Genomic DNA, 13,071 nt, shown 5'->3' on the forward strand with positions numbered 1-13,071 from the left:
GAACTTAGTTACATGCCCAGCCCTAAGGCAACCATCAACAGACAAGGAATTGTCTCGCTTCATCCTCTGGGTCATAGCCTGCTGTCAATCACACAAAACTGGGATTCTGTTAGTAGGAAGAAAAGAAAAACGTTCATTCTATTGGGATCTAACAGTGAGTCCACAATATATTAAAACAGGAGTAAGTCTCAACAATAAGTTCTGATACAGCTTTACCAGTCACTGCTTTATCATTCTTTTACATTATTTCTTATACATAACATTTTATTTGCTTGACTGAATATTTTCTGTACAGTCTATTTATTTTTTCCATTAGGGTGGTACATGAATGGTTTACTTTTTTTTTTTTAATAGCTTCTTGTCTGAAATAGCTGGATAAGAAAAAGCATTTTGTGTTACAATCATTCCCTGCCCCCAATGTATTTTCCAGGCCAACTGCTTTGTTAATTTTGGCATTTATGTAGCAAACATGATGATGACGTGTTTCCTTCAGAGGTTACCTGATTCTTCTGCCTGCGTGGCTTCACAATGAAGAGAGCACTTAACTTGTCCATTGTTGAATCCTTAGTGCCTAACCCTGAGCCTGGACCATAACAGGCTTGTCATGGACACGTGTGGAATGAATGGGTGAAAGAAACCAGTTGTCTGTGGACTCCTGAAAGAGCCCCCGCGTTTCACCGGCGTGTTGAACAGTGTGTGTAACCACGTAACGCTAGCTGGGAGCCTGTGTGGCTGCCCTCACCACTGCCCCCACTTGGCAGCGTTCTCTCTGTGCCAGGCATCAAATGTGAGCCCCCCATGGGATCCCTGCCCTGCGTGCACCCCAGTACCTGGGCACTTCCTGGATGCTTCAAGAGGATGGAGATGCGCCCATCCTGACTTTCCTGTGATCCTTTTTCTTTCCTACAGCCTTTGTCACGACCAACCTTGGAAGCATTGCTGGGTTCCAGTGGGGGTGCCTCCCTAGAGATGCCTTTCTTTTCTGTGAGGTGAATTGAAGGTTGTCAAAGCCTTCACTCAAACTGGTCTCATCTGCGCTGTTTTAGAGAAATTCCTTGAAATGTCTGGTATGTGGGTGGAATCCTTTTTCAGTTTTGAACAATGACAGATCTCCCCCATCATTATTTGCCTTTGCCCGTTTCAGTGGGGGTTTGGAAGATAGGCAGGCTGAGAGGTTCAATGTGATGGTTCAAATGTATGTCACAGAATAAAACACTGCCCTTGCACTTCTTATCTCAAAATTTGTGCCCCCTCCTTCTAGATCTATGGGATGTATACCCTCTCCTCTTATCACTGATCCCTCCTGTCTTAGGGCACAAGAACAGTTTCTCCTCTATCAGCAATATGCTCCCTTTTTAGCTCTCTATTAAAAATATTTTGGATTTCCTGGCTTTGTCTTTCTCTGTCTCATACCTCATCTCTCATATTTTTTTTCCTTTTCCTCTGAGTGTGGGGAGAATTTCTTGAGTTTATCAGGCAGACTGACATATCACTAAAAATATTAAGCCCCCTCTGCAGTTCTCTTTGACTTTTCTTTAATTCTGTATATTTCTTTTTCCTGTCTCTGTTTTGCATCTCTTGGTCATCACTATCCTTTCCCATCATCATTAGTTTCACCTGCCTAAGGATTTCTGGTCATTTGATTTAGAACTTTCCCCCTGGCACTCCTGAGGATTTGGGGGCCAATCTTCCCAGTCTTTAGCGTGCTCTGGCTATAAATGTGTAGCTCTTCTCCCTTCAAGTGTGATTAATGGAATGGTTTGACATCAGCTGTGTTGATACTCTGGGTACCTCTCCTGAATGCTGGTCAGCTAGGCAACTTGTGAACTGTATGAGGAGATTATTTTAGTTGCTGCAGCCATCTGGTAACTCTGAGTCTTAGATACTCTAACTAGTACCTTGACATCTTGGAGCTGCTTGGACCACCCATGGAAGCATCAACCTCCAGACTTCAATATTGGGTTTTAGAGCCATCCTGTGATATCCTTTGGGAAGGAAGGATTCAAGCTGAATATGCAACTTGAATGTGAATTCCCAAGGTAGATCTGAGAGCAGGGGAGTGGAAGATGTTAAGCAGAAGGTCAGACCAATCTTTGGACAACACCAGCATGAAAACCACTCAGGTAGTTGAGAACAAAGCAAATGTCTCTGATGGCTTCTTACCTCCCCCATTACACTGGTGATGAAAACTGTAAAAATGGACTCCGCATAAGGTTTCTAGCTTTTTCTTTTGGCTGGAGATAAGGAATACACTAATAGCTGAGGTTTCACAGGGGGCTGATACTGGAACAATACCTTATTTTGGATTAGATTTCTTTTCCTAAATCCCTTAACACATTAAAATCTCATTCTGCCCAAACACAGCGCTCCAGGGTCCTTTACAGAACCTCTCTCTCTCATACACAGATGACATCAGATCTTTGACATCTTACTGAGTCAGGCACCCTTTTCTTTTCCCCTTTGGGTCCCCCTGTCCGCTGCTGGCACCAAGGCAGGTCCTGCAGCCACCCGAAGCCGTCTCTGCCCACTGCTCTCTGAGGCTCATCTGCAGGAACTGTAATTCCTTCAAGGCAGAGGCCCATGACTGTGCTTCCTCCCTGAGAATGTCTGGGCTGTTTACTCACTAATATCTGGGTAATTGCCAATCTGAACAGCGGGCTCTGCTGGCCTGAATCATTCAGGGAAGACTCTGGTGCTTGTGGTCCCACAATCACTTCCACAAACGAATCCGGAAGGAGGGGGAGGCTGATTACAGTGAAGAAGGAGACTCTTTAAACATACTCTCTGTAATAAGCAGGTAGAAGAAAGGAAAGAGAAAACTGACAGTGGACGGTACTGGCCTCTGAGAAGAACGTTCTGTGGCTCTCCTGTGTGCATGGGGAGGAGAGGCTGTGACTGGCTCATTACAGAAGGGATTATCCTTGAGCCCAAGGCCAGCCGAGTCAAGTGTGCAGAGGCAGCCCAGACATCATCCTAGCAGGAAGGCCACATGCTGCTCAGGCTCCACACACAGAGAAATGGGACCTTCAGTGGCCATGGGAGATAGCTATAGCACCTATAGGTAAAGGACCACAGCGGCCTATCTACGAAGATTCCAGGGGCTACTGCTGGAATTCCAATCAGCTTGGAGTGCCATATATTCCATACTGCTAAAATACAAAAACATCACAGCATCCTCTAGGAAAAATGACATCCTTCCTCTAAATCATATTCAGTAATTTTTTTTCTCATTCCTCTCACACCACAGGTTGAGAAACAAATTCATAGCTTCTGACTTACTTTAAAACTATCCCCTGTAGGAAGGTGTACATATGCAAGAGCAAAGGAACTGATATGGAATTTTTTTTTTTTTTTAGAAAAGGTAATGGTAGAACATTGAGAGAGGGGAAAGTTATGTTCACTAAGAGTTTTTCTTTAAACAACAGTGATATTCATTGATGTTAAATAATGTGCTAAGCATGCAAATAAATTCTTCCATTTAGTTCTTGTATCAACCCAATGAGTTCAGTATTATCCTTGTTAAAAACATAGGAACTGAGGCAGTATAGCACAAAAATCAATACAGAGGCCCTGGAACCAGCTCAATTGTTTTCACATAAAAGGAGGATGAACTCTTACCTCATAGGGTTGTTGTAAAGATTAAATGAGATATATAAGATGCCCAAATCAGAGTGTTAATATTTTAGTATATTGGGTTTCCTCCTAGCCCTATAAATGTTCAAAAATAATTTCTCAGTTTACAAAAAATGGTGTGGATATTTAGAAAAAAATTTCAACACTTGATTATCTGTTTGACTTGTATGAGTTGGAAGGTTGATAAAACTACAGATATGAACTGGCTATTGAAAATATTGGGGAAGAATCAATGATTTCCAAGCATTAAAATGTCCTTTGATTTGGGTACTCTTTAGGCTGCAAGGTATCAAATTATCTCTTGATTTAAAATTTTTACAGTCATGAAGGGAACAAGCTCATTGTCTTGATTCTGCTGCTACTTCCCTCAACCCATGACTTTATGTGCAGGCAGGGGGCAGAGGAGGGGAAACTGCTGAACCTGACTCTTGTCAATTTGGACAGCTGGCCCTCAGTCACACTGAACTTGAAGTGTGTGTCCCAGCAGGAAACAAGGGGACAGGTCAATTCTCCAGCCCGAGTTGAGGGTCCTGAAGAACAGGAGAAGGATATGGAGAACACTTGATTTCTTTCCTCCTGTAGCCAAGGCAGGCTAGTCTAGGAAGGAGACAGAAGAGCCACAAGCACAGGTAAGAACAGTCTGAAGGATGAAGACACAGATGCTGAAGGGAGTCAGGGACCACTCATCAAAGACAGTGTGTGTGCCCTGTGCATGCATAGATGTGCACTTAGGAAAACATGTACCCCAGGACTTAAACCCTCACCACTGGTCACTGAGTTGAAAAAGCAGCAAAGTACCCTTTGAGAAATATATTACAAGGAATGGTTTCTCAAAGTAAATTTACACTGTTTCCAAAAATCCTTTTCTACACTGGTATTTCCTGCTCAAACGTCGAGGCCAGTGACCTACTGCTTCCTATTTGAAACTAGGCCCCTTATCTCCTATGAAATAAACTTAAACATCAACTCTGAGAGTCTGAGCCTTGGGCCAAGGAAACGGCAAGCGATTTTGCCTTCTTCCCCTTCAAGGAGAGTGGGTCTACCCTGAGGAGGTAGGATAATGGGATTGGATATGCAGATGACACCACCTTTATGGCAGAAAGTGAAGAAGAACTAAAGAGCCTCTTGATGAAAGTGAAAGAGGAGAGTGAAAAAGTTGGCTTAAAGCTCAACATTCAGAAAACTAAGATCATGTCATCCAGTCCCATCACTTCATGGCAAATAGATGGGAAAACAGTGGAAACAGTGTCAGACTTTATATTTTTGGGCTCCAAAATCACTGCAGATGGTGATTGCAGCCATGAAATTAAAAGACGCTTACTCCTTGGAAAGAAAGTTATGACCAACCTAAACAGCATATTAAAAAGCAGAGACATCACTTTGCCAACAAAGGTCTGTGTAGTCAAGGCTATGATTTTTCCAGTAGTCATGTATGGATGTGAGAGTTGGACTATAAAGAAAGTTGAGCACCAAAGAATTGATGCTTTTGAACTGTGGTGTTGGAGAAGACTCTTGAGAGTCCTTTGGACTGCAAGGAGATCCAACCAGTCCATCCTAAAGGAAATCAGTCCTGGGTGTTCATTGGAAGGACTGATGTTGAAGCTGAAACTCCAATACTTTAGTCACCTGATGGGAAGAACTGACTCATGTGAAAAGACCCTGATGCTGGGAAAGATTGAGGGCGGGAGGAGAAGGGGACCACAGAGGATGAGGTGCTTGAATGGCATCACCGATTCAATGGACATGAGTTTGAGTAAACTCTGGGAGTTGGTGATGGACAGGGAGGCCTGGTGTGCTGCAGTCCATGGGGTCGCAGAGTCAGATACGACTGAGTGACTGAACAGAACTAATCCCTGAGCTGGGGGCATCTGGAGAATACACTGCTCACTGCCTCTCTGGAGCACACTATACATGGCCCCCGGGTAACCTATGATTCTTCCTTTCTCTACCCAGAAAGTCTTCCCTCTGCCCCCCTAACTTCTCCAAATTCCAGCACCAGGGGCCAGCTAAAGGCCACAAATCCTTGAAAAAACCATCCAGGTAGCTCCAGCCCATTCACCCCTCTCTCAGACACGTGGCTGCATGCTACCTTGTTCTTGGTCTCAGCTGACTGTGGCAAGATGGGGTGGGGTGGTTTGGGGTACTGGTGGTGATGGAATACCCATCTTCATCATCAGTACCAGACCAGGTGTACGAAGGTCTACTGATCTTCACAAAGTGTCGGCCTGAGAACTTCGGGTGGCCGCGCTCCAGGCGGGAGGAATCCGGAGAATCCAGTGTTCTCTCGGATGGGGGCGCAGGTGGGGAATCTGGTTGAATTTGTTCGATTGTGGGGAGCACTTTCTCTGAGCCACGTCTTGGCAAGGGCAGGCGAAGCTCTCGCAGGTCCCCTTCCGGGCCGCGTCCCAGTTCTTGGCCCGGGAGATCCCTCGGCAGCGGCCGTCGGCGCAAATGACAGACGCCGGGGTGGCTCCTCTCCTGCGCCGAGATCCTGGAAGCGGCCACTGCGCCCGGCCGCTCGCGCTCGGATCTGAGCGGCTAATCTGAGGGTGGGGTCTGAAATCGGGCGCTTCCTGCCTTTCCCCCGGCCTGGATGCCCGGCTGGCTCCGCGGGCTCCGAGATTCCCGCGCCGCCCCGCCCCGCCGCCCGCGCCCCGCACGGTGCGCGCCGCGTCCCCGCCCCAGCCCCACCCCACCCCGTGCCCTCAGGGGGGCACCCCCACCGGGGCGGGAGGGTGGTCCGCCGCGCCCGGTCGCCGAGTGGCGGAGGTGACGGTAACCGCCTTCCCATTTCCGCCCGGCCGGCGGCTCGGCGGGGCGAGTGCCAGCAGAGGCGCGCGGTCCTCCCTCCGCCCGCCCGCGCCGGGGGCTGGCCCTGCCTCGCCGGCGCCTTTTTCCCCCGCACCGCGGCGCCGCTTCGCCACTCGGGCACCGCAGGTAGGGCAGGAGGCTGGAGCGCCTGCCGCCCGCCGCCCGTAAAATGGTCACCTCGGCTGGACAGCTCGCCCTCTTCGCGCTGGGTACGTACGCTGCCCGTGGCGCGCCCGGCGCCACCTGCCCTCCGGGACACCCTGCTTTCCCCTGGTCCCCTCCATTTCTCTGTCTTGGGGGTGTTCTGCGCTCGCGTAGGAGAGGAGAGGGAGGCGAATGCTTTTCGAGGCTTGCAAGCTAGGAGGCAAGGGAAATCACTTGTGTCTACTAGGGATTTGGGGAGCCTGTTCCAAAGAGGGGGACGGTCGAGCGCTCAGCCGGTCCCCGGGAAGTGGCCGGCCGGCCGTGCGTGAGAACGCCCGCCCCGCCGGGGAAGGGGGAGCGGTGTGTGAACGCGCTTGAACTTTAATCCGCCGCGGCTCGTACACTTGCCTACACCTACCTGCTTACCTGGCTGCTTCCAAACCAGTCTTCACCGGCGTCTGAAGCGCGTAGATTCGGAGAGGGTGGTCGGGGTCCGACCCTCAGGCCAGACCCTGGCTTCTTCCTTTTCGTACTCTCTGCCTACCCCTGAGCCCAGCGACCCGCAGATGTTCACCATCAGCAGCGGCGCCTGGATCTTCTAACTTTGCGAGTTCTGGAGCTTTGGGGTGGGTTTTGGAATTTTGTGCGGATTAATTGTTCTTTGATTAACTTCTCTGGGAGCCGAGGGCAGGAGTGAAACCCTAGACGGAGTGCTGCCAGTTTCCTTTGAGTTTGTTCTTGGAAGAGAACGAGGGATGGGGGAAGGGAGGGGAAGTTGAGCCCGGCAAACCTGGGCCGGGTCTGGGGAGCCGGTGAGTTTTTCAAAGGTGAAGGTCACTGCCCGGCCGGCTCTTGCCCCTTGCGGCGCCGGGTCTCTCTGGTGTTGAGATAACAGATTAACAGCCCAGGTGTCCTGGTCATTGCCTAGCTTCCGTGAAGTGAATTGTTGGGTCACTGTCTCCTCTGGAAAGCAAGTTGTTTGCTACAGGATGATTTATTAGAGCTTGAGAAAAGCTCTGGAACCCTTCCCCTTCCCCCCTCTCCCCAAATGCCCAGAGCCTCAGCCCCACCCAGTTCCGTGTACAGTTTCAGGGGGTTCACGGACCCGCCCGTAATCCTGCCCATGAAACGCTGATTAAGAAGTGGAGGCATCATCTAAGGGAAATACGGGGCAGCCGTGGAACCGGATTCCACAGCAGCTCCGGGGTGTACCCTCACCTGAAAGTCACCAACAGGTGGCATGACTCCGAGTGGCTTTTTTTTTTCCCCTTTTCCCAAGCCCTTTTATATTTTTGTATTGATAGTTCTAATTTTAGATTTTTTTTTAAAGCAGTTAAACATTACCAATACAATAGAAGTCTCCTGTATTCGGGTCCCTATTATAATGTTGTTTGCAAATGCTGAAAGTATTAATAATAACCTAACACTATTTGAGCACCTACTCTGTGCCAGGCACTGTTCAGAGTACTGTATATGTATCGGCTCATTACATTTTCACACCAACCTGATGATGAAGAAGGTATTACCATCCCCAGTTTATGGAAGGGTGAAGTGAAGCACATAGGCCCTCAGTTAGTAGGCAGCTGAGTCAGAATTATGATTATAGCAGGAATGTTGATACTAAAAGTCAACTTACTGTGGTTACTGTAGTCCCATTCTCCTGGATTGGGACTTTTTCTCCAGTAGAGGTGAATGAATACCCTGGAACTTGCTTTAAACAGGGTTTTCTTTTGGATTCACAGAATCTCAGGGCAGTTTCAGGTTATTCAGTGAACAATGAAACAAGAAACAATAAAAGTAGGAAAAGTCGAGGAAGCTTTGTAAAGCTGCTCCTGTCCCCCAACATGGGATACTTGCCCATGAAGACTGCATTCGTTCATCATGGAATTTTTCTCTTTTGCCTGAGTTCAACTTAATCTTTGTTTCTTTCCTTAACAAAAGAGTGTATAAACTTACAAAGATTGATCAATTTGTAAAAGCTGGCTTATGCAGTTCCAAGCAATGAGCAGTTGAAAAAAGTAGAGGAAAAAGAAGGCAAGTAATTTACACCAGTGAGGATTCCTTCATATATATATATATATATATATATTTTTTTTTTTTTTTAGTCATTAGTTCTGTGCATTGACTACAATTTCTGTCTCCCACCTCACTTTCCACTAGATTGCTGAATACCCATCAATGCCACATGCATCTTTATTCTGCACATTTCCTCCAGAGTTGCATTCCTCACTAATTTTTCTTAAATTAGTTGAAGGCAGTTCTAGGTGAATCAGCCAGTGTTCTGTCAGTAATCAAGATTTGGAAAAATGAGGTCTTTCCTCTTCTTCCCCCACATCCGTGGGGACAATCTAAGAAGGAACTGTTGGGATTCCCTGTTGATTCTTCTGATTACTTGATTGGTGTTTTGGTGGAGAGAGTGTGGAGACTTGATTAAGTGTAACATTGGGAACTTAATCTGGGTTCCTGTGGTGGCTGCCCTCTGATGTCAGGTTCCCCTCAGTAGCGGCATAGGGTCTTGTCTCCTTCAATCCCAGGTCCTCCTGGTGTCCTCAAGGGAGCAAGATGTGTACTTTTGGGCAAGTTACCTAGCTTGTACCTTGTTTTCCTCATCTAGAGAATAGTAATATTAACAGGATCATTGAATATAATTAATGAACCTCAAATGGTGCTTGACACATAGTAAGCATTTAATCAATCATCATCATTGTCACTTTGAACTTAATAGAATTCCAGATATCATCACAGGTTATGTCCATTCTGTAACTGAGAGTTTGTCTTACTTATCTCCCAGTTCCTCACCCTTCCTAAGACAGAAAATACTGCCTGAAGTAAAAACCTTAGAGATTTTAGCAAATCTCATTTGGCAGATGACAAATTCAAGAAAGTTTGGGAGTTCTCTTGAACCTAGTGAATTCTTTAGTTTTTGATGCAGAGCATTGGTATTTCCTCCTTACTGTTCAGTGGTCAGTTGTTTATTGAAGTCCACACTAAGTTTTAGTTTCCTTATCTGTAAAGTGGAAACTCTACACACCTCTACACAGTGGGTTGTTATGAGAATCAAATGAGATGGTAAATATGGAAGCTACTTATAAACTTTAAAAATAAAGGGCTACACACAAAATGACATTGATTTTGTAATATATCTTATAATCCAGAAATAAACATTATTACTTTTATGGCAGTTCCCAGAAGACTGCTGCTGCTGCTGCTAAGTCGCTTCAGTCGTGTCCGACTCTGTGTGACTCCATAGACGGCAGCCCACCAGGCTCCCCCATCCCTGGGATTCTCCAGGCAAGAACACTGGAGTGGGTTGCCATTTCCTTCTCCAATGCATGAAAGTAAAAAGTGAAAGTGAAGTTGCTCAGTTGCGTTCAACTCTTAGCGTCGTAGACTAAAGAAGCATGTTCCCGGACACAAAATACCATGAAGGATGGGGAGAGAGGAAGCGAGTCAGCTTCCCAGTGGATTTGGGGCAGAGGGACCAGCAGGGGGCATGAAGTAAGCTGGTTCTCTTCTCCATTACATAGAAATGATGTCTTTCAGAGTGAACAGTGGAGCTTTGCCCAGGACACATGTTTTCCTTATTGGACAGTCATAATTAGGGAAAGTTCACTTTGAACAAGGGCTGTAAAGGTGTATATGGAAGACTTAGAGGCTGAGTTTCCTGTATTTACTTTTCCAAAATTTGGTTTCCTAGGATAAAGTGAAAATCTTTCTGCAAATACTCAGTGTCCCCTGCAAAGAGGACCTTTCTTATAGGAGTAAATGATGCTTCATGTTCCATGGTAACATGTGAAAAATAGATGGTTTTTCCATTAGACCTATCTCTAAAGACCTTTTAAAAGTATACTTTGAACAGGGTCCTGCTCTTTGGGCTGCCGGCTGAAAAGGACAGGCAGTGGGAAGTGGAGATTGGGTCAACCAGAATGGAACTGGCCTAACGAATTGGGCGTCTTGTGCCTGCTTCTCCCTCAAAACCTCTCTAGTCTCTTCCACAGCAGTGCCCTCAAATCACAACCACTTGGAGGACTTGGTACCCCATTGGCTGGGTAGGAAGAAGGTGGGCGAGTGTGCCCGTCTAATGAGAGTTCCCCCGTGTGGCTTGTGACTGCTGCTGGTGGGGAAGAGAGGAAAAGGACCCTTTGAGACCCATAGCTGTAGTCAGTGTGGTTAGGGAAACTTCTCACTTCACTAGTTGCGTTTTGTCTGAAGTACGTTTGGTGTTGTAAATGCTGCTGTGCATTTGTGAGCGTTAGTAAAGGCACTTCTGCCTGTCCTGTTGACCAGCAGGTTAGAAGTCATGCTGAGAACTCTTAGCTGTCCTACATGTTCTTGTACTTTACCTATGGATGTAATGATCAACTCAATATTAAACTCCAGCAGACCAATGCTAATCATGTCATGCTTTTTTTTTTGGTTGATCACCCAAAATTGACCATTGTTTTCCTGCCATTTCAAATGTTTTTCATCATCTCACTTAAAGTATAGACTTAATTCTATGCTAAAGCTAGTATGTTTCAGATTGCCTCTAGATAGAGGATTGGGGCACTTTTATGGTGACTTTTGTTTTGCTTTTTTTCTTTTCATCTGTGAAATGTTAAATATAAAAATCCTTTTGTAGAATCAGGAAAGGAGCCAGAAATCTAGGCTACTAGAACCATTTCTTAGGAACTCTTCATTTCAAGCATAAGTGTATGTTTCCCTTCAGACCAGTTCTAAAAATGTGGGTAAATTCTTTTGAAGCATTATGAATTAGTTGGGTTAAATATGACTTAAATAGTTGTTGTCTAGATGTAGAAAAAATTGGAAGTTCGTTGAAATGGAATTTTATGCATTTGTTAGTACTTTTATTTCTTTCTCTTAAGTCAGAGGAAACAAACTTTCTTCACTGGATTCCCTGATGGCTCAGACAGTAAAGAGTCTGCCTGCAACATGGGAGACCTGGGTTCAGTCCCTGGGTCAGGAAGATCCCCTGGAGATGGAAATGGCAATCCATTCCAGTATTCTTGCCTGGGAAATCTCATGGATGGAGGAGCCTGGCAGGCTACAGTCCCTGGGATCGCAAAGAGTCAGACATGACTGAGCAACTAACACACACTAGCCTGGTGTATTATATGCCCGGTACTTTTGCCTTTAATAGTTTGCTGTCCTCTTACCTTGAAAATCTTTCAGTTTTACCCACTTACATTTCTGAAGTACTTGTAGCTGGTTAGGGCTTCCTCAAGGAGGGATTTGACACATAACTTCTTTGTGTAACAAGCTTGTATAACTTTGTGGAATTCAAGCCTGCTATTGCCTCTCCTCTTTTGGTTTTAATTTTTGACCGTGTTGACTTTTCTGGCAGGGAACCTTGATACACCTCCACGTCCTGTCTTGAACTCATGTGGGTTGGTGCTTGCCCCCTCTTCCCTGCTGGTTTGAGGGCTTCTGGAGGGCAGAACCCCTTGGTCTTCATCTTTGCCCTTGGCACCCGGAGCACAGGCTGACCTTCTGGGGAGACCAGTAAGCACTTGATGAGTCCTTGGGATGCCCTGTGCTGAATACTCCAATTGTAGATTCAGTTGGCAAACACTTAGCTGGGCAGGTAACATTTATCCTGAAAAACTCTTTATTATGATCATCAAGTTTGGTTGCATATAAATGCTTGTATGCAACTAGTTTTCAGATAGTGTTTTATTGTTTTTTAGTAGATGATGATTTGTTTTAGACTGCAAAAGCATATTTTTTTCTCTGGAACATAGAAAATTTAGGAAAGCGTAAGAGAAAATGTATTTTAATGGCCTGTAATTCCACCACCCAAAGATAACTGTGATTAACATTCTGTTGCACAGTCTGATAGATGAAAGTATGCGTGTGTGCGTGCATGCTTGGTTGTGTCTGACTCTGCTACCCCATGGACTGTAGCCCACCAGGCTCCTCTGACCATGGGATTTTCCAGGCAAGAATACTGGAGTGGGTTGCCATCTCCTCCTCCAGGAGATCTTCCCCACCTAGGGATCGAACTGGCGTCTCCTGTGTCTCCTTGCATTGCCGGGCAGATTTTTACCACTGGGTCACCTGAGAAGCATTCAGATGAATGTATAGATCAATAAATATTCTGTAAAAGCTTGTATGAATTCTGAGGGACTCACACTGTTTAACTTATTTGCTTTTTAACTTAAAAATCTTTCATAATAAAGCTTTTATGTCATTAAACATTCTTCTATAACATCATTCATTGTAGCTGGGAAAAATAATCCCTTGATTGCATTTACTATAATTTTGAAATCCTTTGACCATATAGATTCTTCTTATTTCTCACTGTTATGAGTAATCCACACATTGTTATTGGGAATATAAATTGATACAACTTTTCTTGGAAGTCAACGTGGCAATCACTATCAATTTTAAGTGGGCATAATTTGGGTCATTGATTTCACTTTTTGACATATATATTTATATTATACTTATATAAATACTTACCTGAAAGTGCAGAGAAAAATG

The 13,071-nt window shown here is 45.5% G+C and overlaps 1 protein-coding gene across 2 annotated transcripts in view; it reads left to right on the top strand.

The window, feature by feature from the left end:
- Positions 1-6,440: 6,440 nt before the first annotated feature.
- TGFA (transforming growth factor alpha) overlaps positions 6,441-13,071 on the top strand; it is a 109,782-nt gene continuing 103,151 nt past the window's right edge. For both annotated transcript variants that reach the window (XM_043468244.1, XM_043468245.1), the window contains exon 1: positions 6,441-6,653. In XM_043468244.1, the coding sequence (XP_043324179.1) occupies positions 6,614-6,653 (40 nt within the window). In that variant the 5' untranslated portion in view covers positions 6,441-6,613. The remainder of the gene's footprint in view (positions 6,654-13,071) is intronic.

The sequence above is a fragment of the Cervus canadensis genome, chromosome 5 (assembly GCF_019320065.1).
Source record: "Cervus canadensis isolate Bull #8, Minnesota chromosome 5, ASM1932006v1, whole genome shotgun sequence".
Lineage (NCBI taxonomy): Eukaryota > Metazoa > Chordata > Mammalia > Artiodactyla > Cervidae > Cervus > Cervus canadensis.